This window comes from Aythya marila (genome assembly GCF_965140915.1).
Source record: "Aythya marila genome assembly, chromosome: 3".
NCBI lineage: Eukaryota > Metazoa > Chordata > Aves > Anseriformes > Anatidae > Aythya > Aythya marila.
In genome coordinates this window covers 71,755,643-71,770,787 of record NC_139044.1, presented here as the reverse complement: position 1 = coordinate 71,770,787, position 15,145 = coordinate 71,755,643, and the positions used below count along the sequence as shown (strand labels likewise).

At 38.8% G+C, this 15,145-nt stretch overlaps 1 protein-coding gene across 1 annotated transcript in view; it reads left to right on the top strand.

Moving 5' to 3' along the window:
- The window catches only part of CDK19 (cyclin dependent kinase 19), a 113,099-nt gene that overhangs the window by 79,112 nt on the left and 18,842 nt on the right, over positions 1-15,145 (top strand). The window contains exons 5-6 of the mRNA XM_082757237.1: positions 487-544; positions 1,755-1,886. Coding sequence (XP_082613363.1) covers positions 487-544; positions 1,755-1,886 — 190 coding nt within the window. The remainder of the gene's footprint in view (positions 1-486; positions 545-1,754; positions 1,887-15,145) is intronic.

Below are 15,145 nucleotides of genomic sequence, written 5' to 3'. Positions count from 1 at the left end.
ACTTTGTGGAAAAAAAAACTGGTTTTGCCAAGGTCATTTTCTAGCATTCATACATTTCGAGCATACTAAGATTTGGCATAATTTTCAATAAGCTATACTGGCAAAAGTAATTCTTCCTGGATTATGGATGTATAGGATAAACATTACCTGGTATAAAATTTTCCTGTAGAATAAAGTCTCACAAATGAACCTGACCATTCGGGTAAAAATAGGAGTGAAAATTTAAATAAAGATTGGAATTCTTGCTGTGAAACGTTGAAGTACTTCACAGTTTTTCTAATTGTGAAATTGGTAGCTAGGAATAAAAACCAAATGTCAGCAAAACTGATGTGTGGTAATTTTAGACATCTAAAAGTACTTAGAGAAATGTTTATTTTTCACTTACGCACATGCTTATTTCTGCAAAATAAATACACGTGTTGTTGTTATTCCTAAAGGTAATCATCAAAAGTTGGTCAACTAAATATTCTGCTTTTGGTTTTCCAGAAACCAGCAAACATTCTGGTAATGGGTGAAGGTCCTGAAAGAGGAAGAGTCAAAATAGGTAAAGATCCTGAGAAAGTTTCATTCCACAGCTAAGATGAGTTACTGTAGGGTTGCTATTTATATATTGTGTTTGTCCTGAACTATTTTTATATAAACATCATGCATATGTTTGCAGAGGTCCAGAGATTTGCTATGGAAAAGGTTATTGGGTATCAAGGTAGAAAACCACAGTAATTGTGATGGATTTTATCCAAAATCTAATTACCTGTGCAGAACTTAAGCCTTAGTCATATGGATATAAACTTTTTTTTTTTTTTTTTTTTTTTTAATAAAGCATGTGGCAATCATCAAGAAAGTAGTAATATACTGGAACCTCTTTTCTATGCATTTACTTCTGTCATATTTCAAAATGTTCAGTTAACCATTTTGTATTCATATACTTGTATTAGGATAGGTAACTGCAAGAAAAACATACATGGCATTTCATAACTTTGGAAGCAGAAAGATAGAGGTGAAGTTTGGGTAAAAGATAAGTTTCAGATTTGGATAAAATGTGTGTTTTTGAATACACACACACATTCTGTATTTTCCCTTCTAGCATTTCTTAATGTTACTTACAAGGATGTTTCTAGAGAGAATTTTTGGTTTATATAAAATCCCTGCAAACATTTCAAATATCTCTCTGTAGCTGTGTACACTAGCTAATTTCATTAATTTCTGTTTATTCTGATTCTCTGAAAGAGAAAATATTTTTTTCCTGATCTTGCAGGCAGTCCATCCAGATCAAAGATGAGGCAAAACAATCTATGCTGTAGTTATTTTGTTTTTGCACTTTAGATCAGCACGTAGCAGTCACAAGGCATATCATTTCAGAATAGCTTTGTATGTATGAAAGAGAAAAGGCACGCTGGATTTAGAGACCTGATCCTATTGAATTTAGTTAGGCAGGTTTCTATTTCAGTTCTATTTAAATAAATGGGCATCTGTGTTATGAATAGTTTTAACAGTGCCATGGTGGAAGCACTTAAAAGTTAAATGTTTTCCTTCATAGTCTTATAAAGGAAGTAAATGGAATTTAGCTTGAGATAAATTTGGCCCAGTATTGTTATGAGTAATGTGTTGGTTACTTAGAAACTTCAATTTGTATGTTCTAATGTTTTTGAGCTTTTTTTTTTTTCTTCAAATAGTCTTTTTGCAATATTGTTAAATTCTGACTTGCTATTTATATAAAAATTTTAAATGTTCCTTTTTTGTTTTGCATTTTCCAGCTGACATGGGTTTTGCCAGATTGTTCAACTCACCTTTGAAGCCATTGGCAGACTTGGATCCAGTTGTGGTGACATTCTGGTACAGAGCTCCAGAGCTGCTGCTTGGGGCCAGACATTACACAAAGGCTATTGGTAAGTTCTGGTGTAAGAATGAGGCTTACCTATTAAATTTTTATTGGAAGGTGGCCTTATAGTAGATATGATGATCAGCTGACCAACTAGTTTTTTTTTTTCCCTGATGTAGCAGTAGATATAGAGTGGTTAGATCCAATTTATAGTGGATAGATCCAATCTACAAAAAATTAACCCAGCTTGAAAATTTTTGAAAAGTCGGTGCTTTTATTTTTTCAATATGAGTTAAGATTAATGATACATATTGTAAACGTATTTTGTTCTTCTTTTTTTTTATTAAAATATTCTTTGGATTGGTCTATATGGTTTTCTGTTATGGACTTGAACAGTCTTCTAAAATCTTCAAAAGGGAAAGAGTTTGGCTCTTTAAATGGTTTTCATCTAGAGTGCTACATATCTAGATGCTTCAGTGAAGTGGATGGCTTCATGAAGAGAAGGGCAGTCTCCTGCAATGTGTGCAGTCTGCAGATCACTTATTCCTGAGGTCTTCTGAAGCTCCATGTTTAGGAAATGCTGGTAGCTAGGTTCTCGTCTTTCTCCCTACTTCCAGAAGCACAATCAGCCTTAGTGTCCAAATATTCAGAGAATAAAAACACTGAGATGCACAGGAGGTGTCCTGTTTGTGCAGGTGAGTGTATCAGAAGAAAACTGCTAAGGAAGCAGTGTCCTTCTGTTGAAAGAAATCATTCCTGTTTGTACAGGGTCACTAGCATCACCCTGCAGCCAGGGTCCTGGGTGTCACCACTCTGTCACCACACTCTGGGGCTCTGCCTTTGTTGAGGCCTTTGATTTCCCAGTGTATCTTCTCCAGTGGGTGCTGGAAATGGAGCCTTGCAGTGTGTCCCCCTGCTCCTTCCTTGGTGTTGCACAATCCCTCGTTGTCTGGAGCAGATTTTTAGGGCCTGCTTTGCGTCTGCCACTATGCAGACCGGCCAGCTGACCTCTAAAGTCTGTCTGATGTACCTTGTATTGGGTGAAAACAGTTACTAAGAGCGTTTAAAGAAAATATCATTGGAATTACTTTAAATGCTTATAAATTAATGAGATACTTTAACTGCCCTGCCCCTGTTGATCTTGTGAAACACTGATGTGAGCTGGTTACTGGCTGATCTGTGTGCACGATAGTGATGAGTTACCTTACCTGGCAGTTACCCATTTTTGATAGGTAGTGTATTGTTTGCAGGTTTGGTGAGTAACATTATCTCAGGATCTCTGTTTGAAGAATGAATTAGTATAATGCCATTATCTTGTTGTTGTTTATTATTATTATGTCTTAAGTTGCTTGGTTCTTGTCCTGAGGGATTTGCAGTCTATACTATAACACAGACAGGAGTCCCTGTGAAATTTTGGAGGTTAATGCTACTTCAGAGTGTTTTTTCTTAGCAGTTTCTTATTTCTAAGGCTTGTATTTCTTGTAGCAGACCCACACCCGTGAATCTCCAAGAGGGGTGTGAATGGGTAATACACAGCATGCAGTGTGGTATTGAGGGCATTCAAAATGGCTTGGGTAGCAAAGTAAAAAAATATGGAAATGGAAATGAGGAGAGCTGCAAGGTAAGGTTTGTGTGTTGAATAGAAGATGAGAAGAGTATATGACAAAAGAGAATAAGAAAAAAAGATGAATAGGGGCTATCTCTCTGCAGCTTTCAGTAAAGGGGAGAAGTTAGTAACAAAATGACAGCAGTGATGTTAACGCGCTTAATGAGTCTAGACTTGTATTTTGCTTCTGGCATTATGTGTACTTATAAAATGCAGACTTAATAAGCTAATCACACTAGTTAGAGTTGCAGTTTAACGTGAAGGTTTTTGGCAGAGGATGCAATTCTTAAAGCTCTCTTAAATCTCCATGCAAGAAATACAATTTTAACATCTCTTAAAATTTACATGATCCTCAGGAGCCCTAATGTGTCACTTTTCGTAATTGTTCATAAATTATATAAGACTAATTTAACTGCTGTTCAGTTTAACATACTCATTTAAAAGAAATGTGATTTGATACAGCAACTTACGAAAAGGTAAATGGCAGGATACTCGGCATCATTTATTTTACATAGCTGTTTTCATATGCCTTATGTATAGTACCAAAAATTGTATAAATATAATAAATATCAATAAAATCAGGCTAAAAGCATGGTCATATCTACTTTGGTCTATTCTTTTCCAATGTTGTCACTGTGAGACATGCTTTTGTTTGAATTTACAAGGAACGCATTGTCATCGGTTCTCTACGGCAAAACATTGAACATTGTCCCGCACAGTTGCTACACAATTCAGACATTTGCATGATTTTTACTGGCTTTTAGTTTTAATTTTTTTTGGTGTATTTTCTATAGTCTTTATCTCATACTCCTCTTTATTGTAGCTTCACATATAGCGTGCATACCAGCGAGTGTGCTTCTGAAATTATTGGTAGAGTATTCATAATATCCTGGACACTGCCAGCTGTAGTGTCCAGTTTGTTTCTATTCTTGTATGAAAGCCTTTGTATATGCTTGCTTGCATCTAAATAATTATTGTATGTGATCAAAGAATGAAAACAATTTGACTTTGGTTGTGTTTTATGGACCTGATGTCAGTTACATTTTGTGGATTTAACTCTGGGGAAAAATTGGACTCAATACAGTCTGTATAGAAATAATTAGGTATTACGCAAAATTAAGTGGTAGGGTTTTTACTGACATTTTTCCCTTTATTTAGCATGTCCCTTCATCCTCATGAAATATTGTACTTTTCCTGTTCAGCAAGCAAATAAATGAAGTCGTTCTTAACAAGTATAACATCATATTTTGAGGAGGAAGACCCGGGAGTCAGGAAAGTACTGTTGCTAAAAACAGAGAAATATCTTCTGCTTTCTGCATGTTAAAAGGATAGTACAAAGTCTATGTTAGTTTCATGGGGAATAATACGAGTTTCCTGAACTGTGAACATTTATAATCTAAGCCCTACTTGTTAATAAAGTTTCCATAGTTACAAGCAACTAATTTACCAGAGGTATGCAAACTGGGAGAAATGGTGTTGTAGAAGTCAAGGTTCACTTTCTATTCTATTACCACAATATAAACGTGTACTAAATTTATTGTAGCCTGTGGAAGCCTTGGTTTGAATTTCCAGCACCATCATTCAAAAGCAGAATCTGTTCCCGTATGTTCATTAGATCCTACTGCTCCGTACAGCGTGCAAAGAAAAGTAACTTGAACAAACTTCAGGTGAAAGCACATGACCTGGAAAATATAAAATGCTTGTGATCATGGGAAAATATAAACTGCTTGTGATCATGGAAACATTAATAAAATTACTGAACTCTCAAAAATTCTGCAGTACAGGAGAAAATGCTGTTATGTTGAAAAATACTAAAGAAACAAGGTTGAAGCTTCACGGTTCAATACTCCTTTCATTGATGGGCAAAGACTTCTGCAATACAATTTTAAGGAAAAATAAAGGAAATGATTGATGTAAAATGAAGGAGAAAGTAAACTGGCTGTCAGGTTGAAAAGTGGTATTAGTCAGAGTTTTTTCATTCTGGGCATATCAAAATAGGCAATAAAATGACTTTGCAAGTAAAATAAGTAAGGACTTTTCTATCATAAGCTTTTAAGAAAGCATATAAGTCTCTACTGTGATTCATTCTGGGACATCTTATAGCATTATACCAAGCAAAGAGCACGGTTAGGGCTTGTTTTTATCAAGTTGCAGCTTGTATAGTTAGCAGTGCTATCAGGTAACATCATCTTACCTTTCCTTATCACTTGCCCTAATTAATGAATTAGTATATTTGATGAATGGTATCGACTTACAGAATTTTAGATAGTTTGGATTTTGTTGTCAAAAAAGTTCTTCAGCGTGATCCCTCAACCACCCCTTTGGTAAGACTAAAACACTGTCCTGCCCCAGAGAAGGATGGGGTTGTTTATTATGAAAAACCAACCTGAGAACCTGAGGTATCTCTTCAGCTTAGTTCCCTTTCCTCACTTGTCTAGATTGTAAGTCAGCAGGGCCATGTGGCAACTGTGTTTTCCAGCCCAAGCAAGATTTGCATATAGAAAAGCTGTAATTTAAAGCTTTGGCTGCACGCTGTCACCTTGTTCTGTTTCCAGACTGACATCTGGATATGGAAGCTGGAAATGTGGGAAAGGTAGAAGCGGGTGTCTGAATGCCTCGATCATCAGAATGAGGCCTATCTGGGAAATCTTGGTGAACCAGAAACGACAAATGGGGCCAACCAGAAGACTGAGTAGTCTTTAGGAAGAAAAAGATTGCAGGAGGGGGGCTCCCCACCTTTGGTCTGTGGACCATAGGAGTATGGGGAGTGCTTTTAAATGGCCCTGAGGTCATTTAGAAGGGCAAATCCATAGCCAGTTCTGTTTGCTGCAGAGGGATCTGCATCCTTGTTTGTTAAAGACTTTCATTTTGGGGGAAAAGGGGTTGTTGGAAAACTAGAAAAGAAAAAGAGAAGTTTAGAAAATACTCAATTTACGTGCTCTGAAAAGAAAAACTCAGGATACACTAGGAAAGGGAGCCTTGTTCATGCCCTAGGCAACGTTATACGACACGGGAAGTAATTGGATTCAGATGATATTTTGTGGTAAACTTATTTTGGCATGCGGTAAACTTTCTTAATTTTGATTATCACCGTTGTTCTCATTCTTTTTTCTGAGAGGCAAAACATTTGAATACCCAAGATTAATTGTTGCTCTCTTATCTAGTTATTGCAGGTACTAGATGATTTACTGCTGGTTCTTTCCTCTTGCTTGACAGTGATCTCTAAAATAGTATACACTTTGTCAAAAAAAAATAAAAAAATCATTTACTATCCTCCACAATCTTACCATAGCCGTCACCTAAAAAAGTGAAGCTTTGTATAGGGTCATTTATTAGGTTATTTGAGGAAAACATTTGAAAGCTACATTAATTAGTTTTTTATGAAACTTGAGATGCTGACAGCATCCCAAGGGATATCATCCACAGGTTTGATATACAGCTCAACACGTTTCAACTGTTTTGAGATCCAGCATACAAGTTCTTCTAACTGCTCTGTTGCTCTCATGTATATTATATATTCTCAAAGATACTGATGTTTAGAAATAAGCTGGTAAAGCCTGTGGCAGTTGTCAACTCCAAAGAGCCTGGGATATGTGTTCAAGTGTCCACTTGCTTCAGAATTAGGAGAATGAGAACTGACTCTCAGTGCAGTGGGTCAGACCGGTCTCTGATGTAAATCCAGGGGATGTTCTCTAATGTGGGGCAGACAGAAGGTTTATCTTGTGGGACAAAAAGCTGGGTCTCAGGGGACATAGATTTAAATACGAATTCAGTCCCAAGTGTTGTGTGTAGTTCACACCATGTCATTTAATCCATCCCCCGTGCTGCTCCATTATCTATAAAACGGGGATGCTACTTAATGGTAGCTTCCTGAAGATAGAACCAGTTAATGATAATAGGGAGCTCCTATAAAAGTGTTATCAATTTTTTGGTTGTTGTTAACTTTGTAAATTTTTTGTAAAAATTTGCCTGAGAAACTGGGATGTTATTTAGCATCTGTTAAGAAATACACACATTATGGACTTATTAATAAAAAACAAGCAAAGAAATCCCACTGAATTGTCAGTCACACTTTGAATCTGCCAATTATTCTGATTTAGATTGCTCTATAAATTAATCTAAAAATTTCTACCTGTGGTCACCCCATACTTTTTTTATATGTTTATGATTCGCTCCTCTCCTTCAAAATGTTTGAAGGGAAAAAACAGATGCTTTAGGCTTTTTATTCATTACTTTGGCAGATTTGCTATTGCATGGTGATTATTCTGACTTAACCGTATGTGGATTATTTTAGAGTAGGAGAAATAAAATAATAAAATAACAAATATTTAGAAGGCAGAATATCTTTTGTAGCGATAACTTTGTTGAGAAACCACTTTCAGCAAGAGATGCCTTCAAACATCCAGCTATGCTTAGCACTGTGTACATCAAAAATTGACATTTGTGGGCCAAAAAACCCTCCTTGCCCACAGCAGTCTGCCCATTTCTTTTTCTTTCTAATTTCTTTTCCCCTCAGCCTGTCGGTTTCATGTTCTGCCCAGCTGTTAATAATCATGGGGCCTCAGGAGCAACCCTTCCCTTCCCTTCCCTTCCCTTCCCTTCCCTTCCCTTCCCTTCCCTTCCCTTCCCTTCCCTTCCCTTCCCTTCCCTTCCCTTCCCTTCCCTTCCCTTCCCTTCCCTTCCCTTCCCTTCCCTTCCCTTCCCTTCCCTTCCCTTCCCTTCCCTTCCCTTCCCTTCCCTTCCCTTCCCTTCCCTTCCCTTCCCTTCCCTTCCCTTCCCTTCCCTTCCCTTCCCTTCCCTTCCCTTCCCTTCCCTTCCCTTCCCTTTCACAGAATTTCTAGGTTGGAAGAGACCTCAAGATCATCGAGTCCAACCTCTGACCTAACGCTAGCAGTCCCCACTAAACCATATCCCTAAGCTCTACATCTAAGCGTCTTTTAAAGACCTCCAGGGATGGTGACTCCACCACTTCCCTGGGCAGCCTGTTCCAATGCCTAACAACCCTTTTTTGCCCACTTTCTCTTCATACTCAGTTTGTATGTGTCAGGATAAATTGTGATTCCTTGGAATGTACTGCGAGCACGTTGTTCCTTTAATGTATCTATGGACAGGTGAATGGGTTGGTGCAGAATCAAGCTTGCATCTTAGAAGAGATTGGCACTGCTTTTTTTTTTTCCCTTTCTTTACAAGACAGCGTACCAAAAGCTAATCTTATTTTCTTAAATTAAACACAAGGTTTTCATTTAAAGATCCAACAGGATGTCTGCTACAAAACGTGGTTCTGTAAACATTTTCCTCTAGCTAACTAATACAATAGTGAAGGCTTTTAGTGTGCCCTATCTACTGCCAAATCCAGACAGTTCATTCACAACAGTTGGTTTTCAGACTTTCAATCTACCATCGTAACTAGGTGAATCCTTGCGGTGCGGGGGGATATTTTGGTAAATTCATCGGTTTGGTCTTCAGGCACAGCTATTGCAGCAACATGAACTGAAACTTGCAGCACGGCAGCGCTGATTCAGCAGAACGACTCGTTACCAGGACAGTTGGGATTGCTTCACAAGCAGACGCCTTGGCACTAGCTGTGACTGACAGCAGAATTGCATTTCACAGCCGTTCGCTTCGTTGCCTGGCCAATATAGGGGCTTATAATTATGTAGGAGTGATTCCCAGTGCCTTATTAGAAATAGCTGTGAGGTTGGGCTCCTTAGAAACAGAAGCGTTAAGGGATCATGAGGGGTTCTGTTGGGAAGGAAAAAGGGGCCTCTCTGGGCATCTGAGGGGCAAGATTCCTTCATGTGCAGTCCCTGTTGATTGAAATAAGGTAGGCATCAAAACCTTTAGTGATTCCCAAAAAAGACTGTCTTGACTTGTGAATGGAAGAGGCCATGAGAATACTCTTCACACATGTTCCTTGTAATAACTCAGAGTACCGGATAGCAGAGCTTTTGCTCGTCTTATGTTAGCACTAGAAGGTGTCGACATGCCGGACCTAGTAAAAATAGTTGTAATAGTTACTGACACAAACCAAATGAGAGGACACGACAGGCCATAAACTCCTTGTCCCTCTGCATTTTAGCATGGAGTTCACCTCCAAAGAGCCCCATTGTGAACAGAAAGCTGGTTTGTTAAGATACTCTGATACAGAATTCTGCGTTTAATTAGGCATGAGGAAAAAAAAAAAAAGTGTATTTCCCTTTCAAAGAGCACGTACTGCTGTCTTTTCATCCACTGCAGTTCAGGAGAGCGCAGAAAACGGCAACAATTCTCTGATGTGCTATGCTATTTGTGCAGTAGAGATTGCACACGATTGGAGACGTTACCTACAGCGATGGACTAAGATGGAAAAAAGTGGAGTGGGAAATGGAAATGAATGGTAAAGCCCCGTAATTAGGAGTCAGGAGTTCCTGGCCTTCCAGCCCTGTGACCAGGTGACACCACTGAGCATTTTTGCATGGGATGAAGCGAACATGCAAAACTGTGGGTGTTCCCTGAAAAGCTTTGTAAATGCTGTTTTACCAAACGGTGGCAAATCTTGCCAGTCCTTAATTCTTTCCTACTTCCTTTACTTGCTGCGCTTGTTTGAGATCTGGTAGGGGGAAGCAGCCCTCGGGCTACAAAGCTGCCCTTTGTGTCACCCGTTACACTTCTCGTCCTTTTGATGAGTTGTCGCTAAAAGAACATTTTTCCTCTGCTTTTGTTTCCCCGCGAAGCTTTGGCAGCCTGCCCGCGTAATGCTTGGACCCCGCGAGGTGCAAGCACTGCAGTTGCTGGAACAAAAGCAGCAGTACGTGCTTCGCTACGTCGTGGAGGTACCGTAGCTGGCATAAAAATCATAGCCCTCTGCCTTCTCTGACGCATCCGAAGGCTTAGGATTAGGGAGAAAACAAGGCTGTAACACGCTGCCCTCCCCAGAGCTCAGCACTTGCCCCAGTGACCTAATTCCCTGCCCTGCATCAGAAAAATATTGGTAAAAGTTCAGGTTTTTTGCTTTGTGCTGCAACTGCTGCTAAGTTTGCCTTTTTGCCTGCCTCGAGGATGCCTGTCTACAGCAGGACATGGATTGCACAAGGAAAACAGAAAGTTGCATAGAAATTCATAAATCTGGAATTTCTAAATTTTGGGACGTGAATGTCTGTAAATTAAAATTTAAGTTCTTTAATGTGGATTCTTTGCAGTTGTGTTTTTGCTTCACAAAAGGACTTACTGGTGCCCCTCGTCTTACTGCCACTCCCCATACTAAGTCTACTATAGCTGTGTTGTCATGCTTACTGTAATAAGTTAAGTGTAGTCTTGCCAATTAATATGTCTAATGCACGGCAGAAGCCTGAAGTCGCATGATCCCAGGTTCTTCATTTAATACAAATATACCGAGGAAATTTAGAAATAGAAAATAGAAATTTAAATGGGAGTGTAAATAATCTGACAACTTAAAATAATACACTGTAAACTGTTTTTCAGTGAAGTGCTGTTGCAGTGCTGGTTGTTAAAGATCAGTAAGATGTTGCCTAACCTGTAAACAAACGATATCCAATTTCTGACCCTTTGCTCACCGCCTGACACAGTTTTTTTGGTTCCCTCGGAAAAATCTGTTGCGTTTAAATGCTCGACCCATTATCAATTCTTCCTAGGTGTCAGATTTAAGACTAGTGACCTCTCTTTCCTCAGCCTTCTATCTTGCTGACTGAAGTTTAAGTGAAATACACAAAAACTGAGATCTCTTCGTAAGAAAGGGAAGACCTTTTTTTGTGTGTGCATGTGATAGAAACAGGTAATCACCATAATCGAGAAAAAAAAAAAAGAGAAATTCTCTTTAAAAATGTATTATTTCTTCTTAAATCTAATGTCTAGGCATTTAAAATGAGGCTAAAAATGAATGAACTCTTACAGGGTCTCTGTGCTTTTAAGTATAGTGGTATAGGGGAAGTTTGGCTCAAGTGGTATAGGGGAAGTGTGGCTGGAAAGTTGCTCAGCAGAAAAGGGAGAGCCTCTTGGTTGGCAGCTGGCTGACTGTGAGCCAGCAGAGTGCCCAGGTGGCCAAGAAGCCCAGTGGCATCCTGGCTTGCATCAGAAATAGTGTGGCCAGCAGAACCAGGGAAGTGATCGTCCCTTTACTGTTTGCACCTCGAATACTGTGTTCAGTTTTGGGCCCCTCACTACTCAAGGGATACTGAGTCACTGAAACACGTTCAAAGAACAACAAAACTGATGAAGAGAGTAGAAAACAAGACTTAGGAGGAGCGACTGAGGGAATTGGGATTGTTTGGCCTTGAGGATGCTGAAGGGAGAATTCATCAGTCTTTACAACTACCTGAGGTGGTCTCTTTTCTTAGGTGACACGACATGACATGACCTCAAGTTGCTCCAGGAGGGGGTTAGATTGGATATCAGGACAATTTTCTTCATGCAGAGGGTGGTTAAGCATTGGAAGGGGCTGCCCAGGGAGTTGGTGGGGTCACCATCCCTGGAGATGTTTGACGTGTGTATGTGGCTCGGAGGGACATGGTTTAGTGAGGGACTTGGTAGGTCAGGTTGGTGGCTGGACTTCACGATCTTGAAGGTCGTTTCCAACCTAGATGATTCTGTGATTAGACCAATTGATATTTATCTGAAAAATTAGACACATTTGCCTGCACAGCCCCTTCAGGTTTCCAATATCTTGGATTATTTGTTGTCCTTGCCTTGATCTGAAGGCTGATGCTGTTAAATGAAACCTTGCCATAGTTGAGCTCCCTATTGGTTGCAGCTGAACTAATGATTTTTTTTCCCATTTCTTAACTTATTTTCTTCAACAGTTTTATTAAAGAATGAGTCCTGTCTTCAAATGAAACATTTTAGTTAATATGCATGGGAAAAGATGTTTCATTTTTGCGAATCAAGGCTATTGCTCAATGAATTGTCTTATTGTCTTAAATTGCCTTAATATTCTTAGAGAATGTTTGCAAAATACTGAAACAAATGCAGCAGTGAGATTATTCTGCCGTAGAAAGGAAAGAATACACGAGCATTTGTGTGTTTAATCAGCCCTATCATTACATGAGCTTTATTGGCATCCTTTTGTACTTGCTCCTTGGCTACAGTACTGAAGTGGAGTGGGTCATGTAGGATTTTCTCAGATTTAGTTGCTGACCTATAAAGCTATCACGGTCACAGTTTTGTTGTTATAAAACATTATAAGAAATTCCTGTTGTGTTAGAGGTAGACGTGCACTAGAGTAATAATGCACTGGGGCTGAAAATTACAGCTTAAAACACAGAAGCACTAAAGGCCATCTTTTGAGGGGCAGCACTTCTTATTTGGGCTACATTGTTTGATTATAATAGGATGTAATAATCATTAATCTTTATTAAGGACCACAGACCAAAACCATTTGAAATGGCACCTGGTGGGGAAATTTCTAATTGTTGCCACATATTTCCGCAGTCAGATCTGAAGTTTGTATTCGGTTGCCTAACATGAGCAATGTGGGAGATAAATACCAATTAGGGATGTTTGCATTCAAGAAGCTCTTAAACTGGCCAGAATTTAACAAGGTATTCCTGCTAGGAGAGTGCCACATGTGGTAAATAATCACGGTAAATTATGAATGCTATTAATAAAAAAAAGGGAAGGGGGGGGGAACCTAGACAAATTTGGCAGAACAGCATGAACTGTGAGAATGGTTTCAATATGTGCCAAGGATGTGCTCCAGATCAGGTTACAAAGGAGTTAGGTTGACAAAGGGAAGAGCCTGACCTGCCTGTGCTACAAGGCTATCAGGCCTTTTCCAGCTGTTTAATCTTCACCTATGGAAATGAAAGCTTCAGGTTTTCTATCCCAAGCACTTTGAAGCTGCAGAGTATCTAGCAAGAAACTTGGAGGGTTGAGCCCCAGCACTGTGACCTCCTGGATGACCGGTTGAAGTGTTTTCATGCTTGACTTGTCTAGTAATGCCATCCCAGAGCAAATAAAACACCAACTTGGGAGCTGTCAGTGTTTGTTCAGATGCAACTTTCAGTTACCAGTTATTACGATTTCTTTTTTTTTTTTTTTATTAATACTGAGTTCTCAGAGGGTTTAAAATGTGCTCTCTGCATTAATCACAAAGGTAGGAGTGGGAGTTCATTGCCACAGTGACAATTCTCTTGCACGGTTCATCTCATGGATGAGCAGAGTTTGCTGTGTCAAGTCAGGGACATTTCCTAGTTCAATTTTGCTGTCAACAAGAATACTAGGTGTTAGTTGTGTTTGTCTTTTTTTTTTTCTTTTTTTTTTCTTTTCCAATTATTCAGATGGAAAAGATCAGTTTGGATGCAGCAGCTGCAAATAGAAGAATGAGCAGAGGCCCAGGTTTTCCCTAACTATGACAACGAGCACTGCAGAAAGCCAGGGTAACCAACAGGGTTACAACCTCTTGGGCCTCTAGATAAGCCATCTCCAAAAGGGCTTGCTATCTAGTGTGAAAATGAGTCAATAGATGTCATTAAATTAACATGTTATTCTTCAAATAATAAATAATTTCCATACTGGAGTAGATAAGTTATACCTACTGCCCAAGTAGGAGTTGTGATTAATATGCCGTATTACCTGCCAGAGCAGATAAAATCTCAAGAGCTGGAGATCTTGTTTTCATGCAGATAAGGCTAATGAGAGAATCAAAGGAAGATAAAAGCTTGAAAAAGTGATGTAACGCATGGAGCAAGTTATATCCTGTTGAAACTGTAAAGTAAAAGAAGTGGGCGAAAAGGCTTAGAAATTGGGACAGCCCTAAAAGCCCAAACTCCATACCTGTAATATAATGGAAAGGGAACAGGCATGTTTTTGCACAGAGTGTGTAATCTCTTCTTCATTCCTTACGATTTCATAGAGAGAGCTGTGTTTTCCTCTCTTCAGAAGACCACATTTCTCTTAGGTGGCGTACTCTAAACAGCACCAGTGACAGGAGGTGGGATTTTGGGTCTTGGGTTAATTGCAAACAGGTAACAAAACCAAGAGACTTTTCTTGATGCTCTCTTTGGCCTGAATCTAATAAACCAAACTCCAGTTAGGTATTTTTTTTTTATCTATTAGATTTTAAATATAGGAATAAATTGTTTTCTGCATTTATCCTATAATTTAATAAAATCCAGAAGGTTTCTCAGTGTCATCTAGTTTAACCTCAACTATTAAGCAAGGCTCCACAGTCATTACTCATCTGATCTCAACATCTTTCTCCAGAGGTATACCCCAGACACATTGCATTTGTCAATGTAGCAAATCCTTTTCTTCTTTCCTTTTTTTTTTCTTTTGTTTTCTTCTGCTAGTAACCTTTTCCTCACTGACAAATTCACACTTTTGTTTTCCGATGCATAGTAAAGCACTTGGGTCATGCAGAACACTAAGATGGTGGTGATAGTAATAACTGCAGTGATTATATAAAACCGAGAGGTTTTTTCTCCTGTGAATGAAGCTATTGTTCTTGTCCACAATATATTTAATTTTGAAAAGCATATTAATGAGAAATTTATGAAAAAGAGGTTGATACCTTCATAAAAGCATCAGTAAATTATGCTGTTCTGTGCATGTGCATGAGATACAGATGAAACGGTTCCAGTGTTGTTCCATTGGGAGTTAATTGTCAAGTATGATTTTTTCTTTTTAATTTATTAATCACTCTTCTACTCTTAATTAAAATTAGGCTCTTTTTTTTCTCCATTTAAAGTAGCTTACGCTATTTGTCTAAGCTTGTGAATCACTGGCTC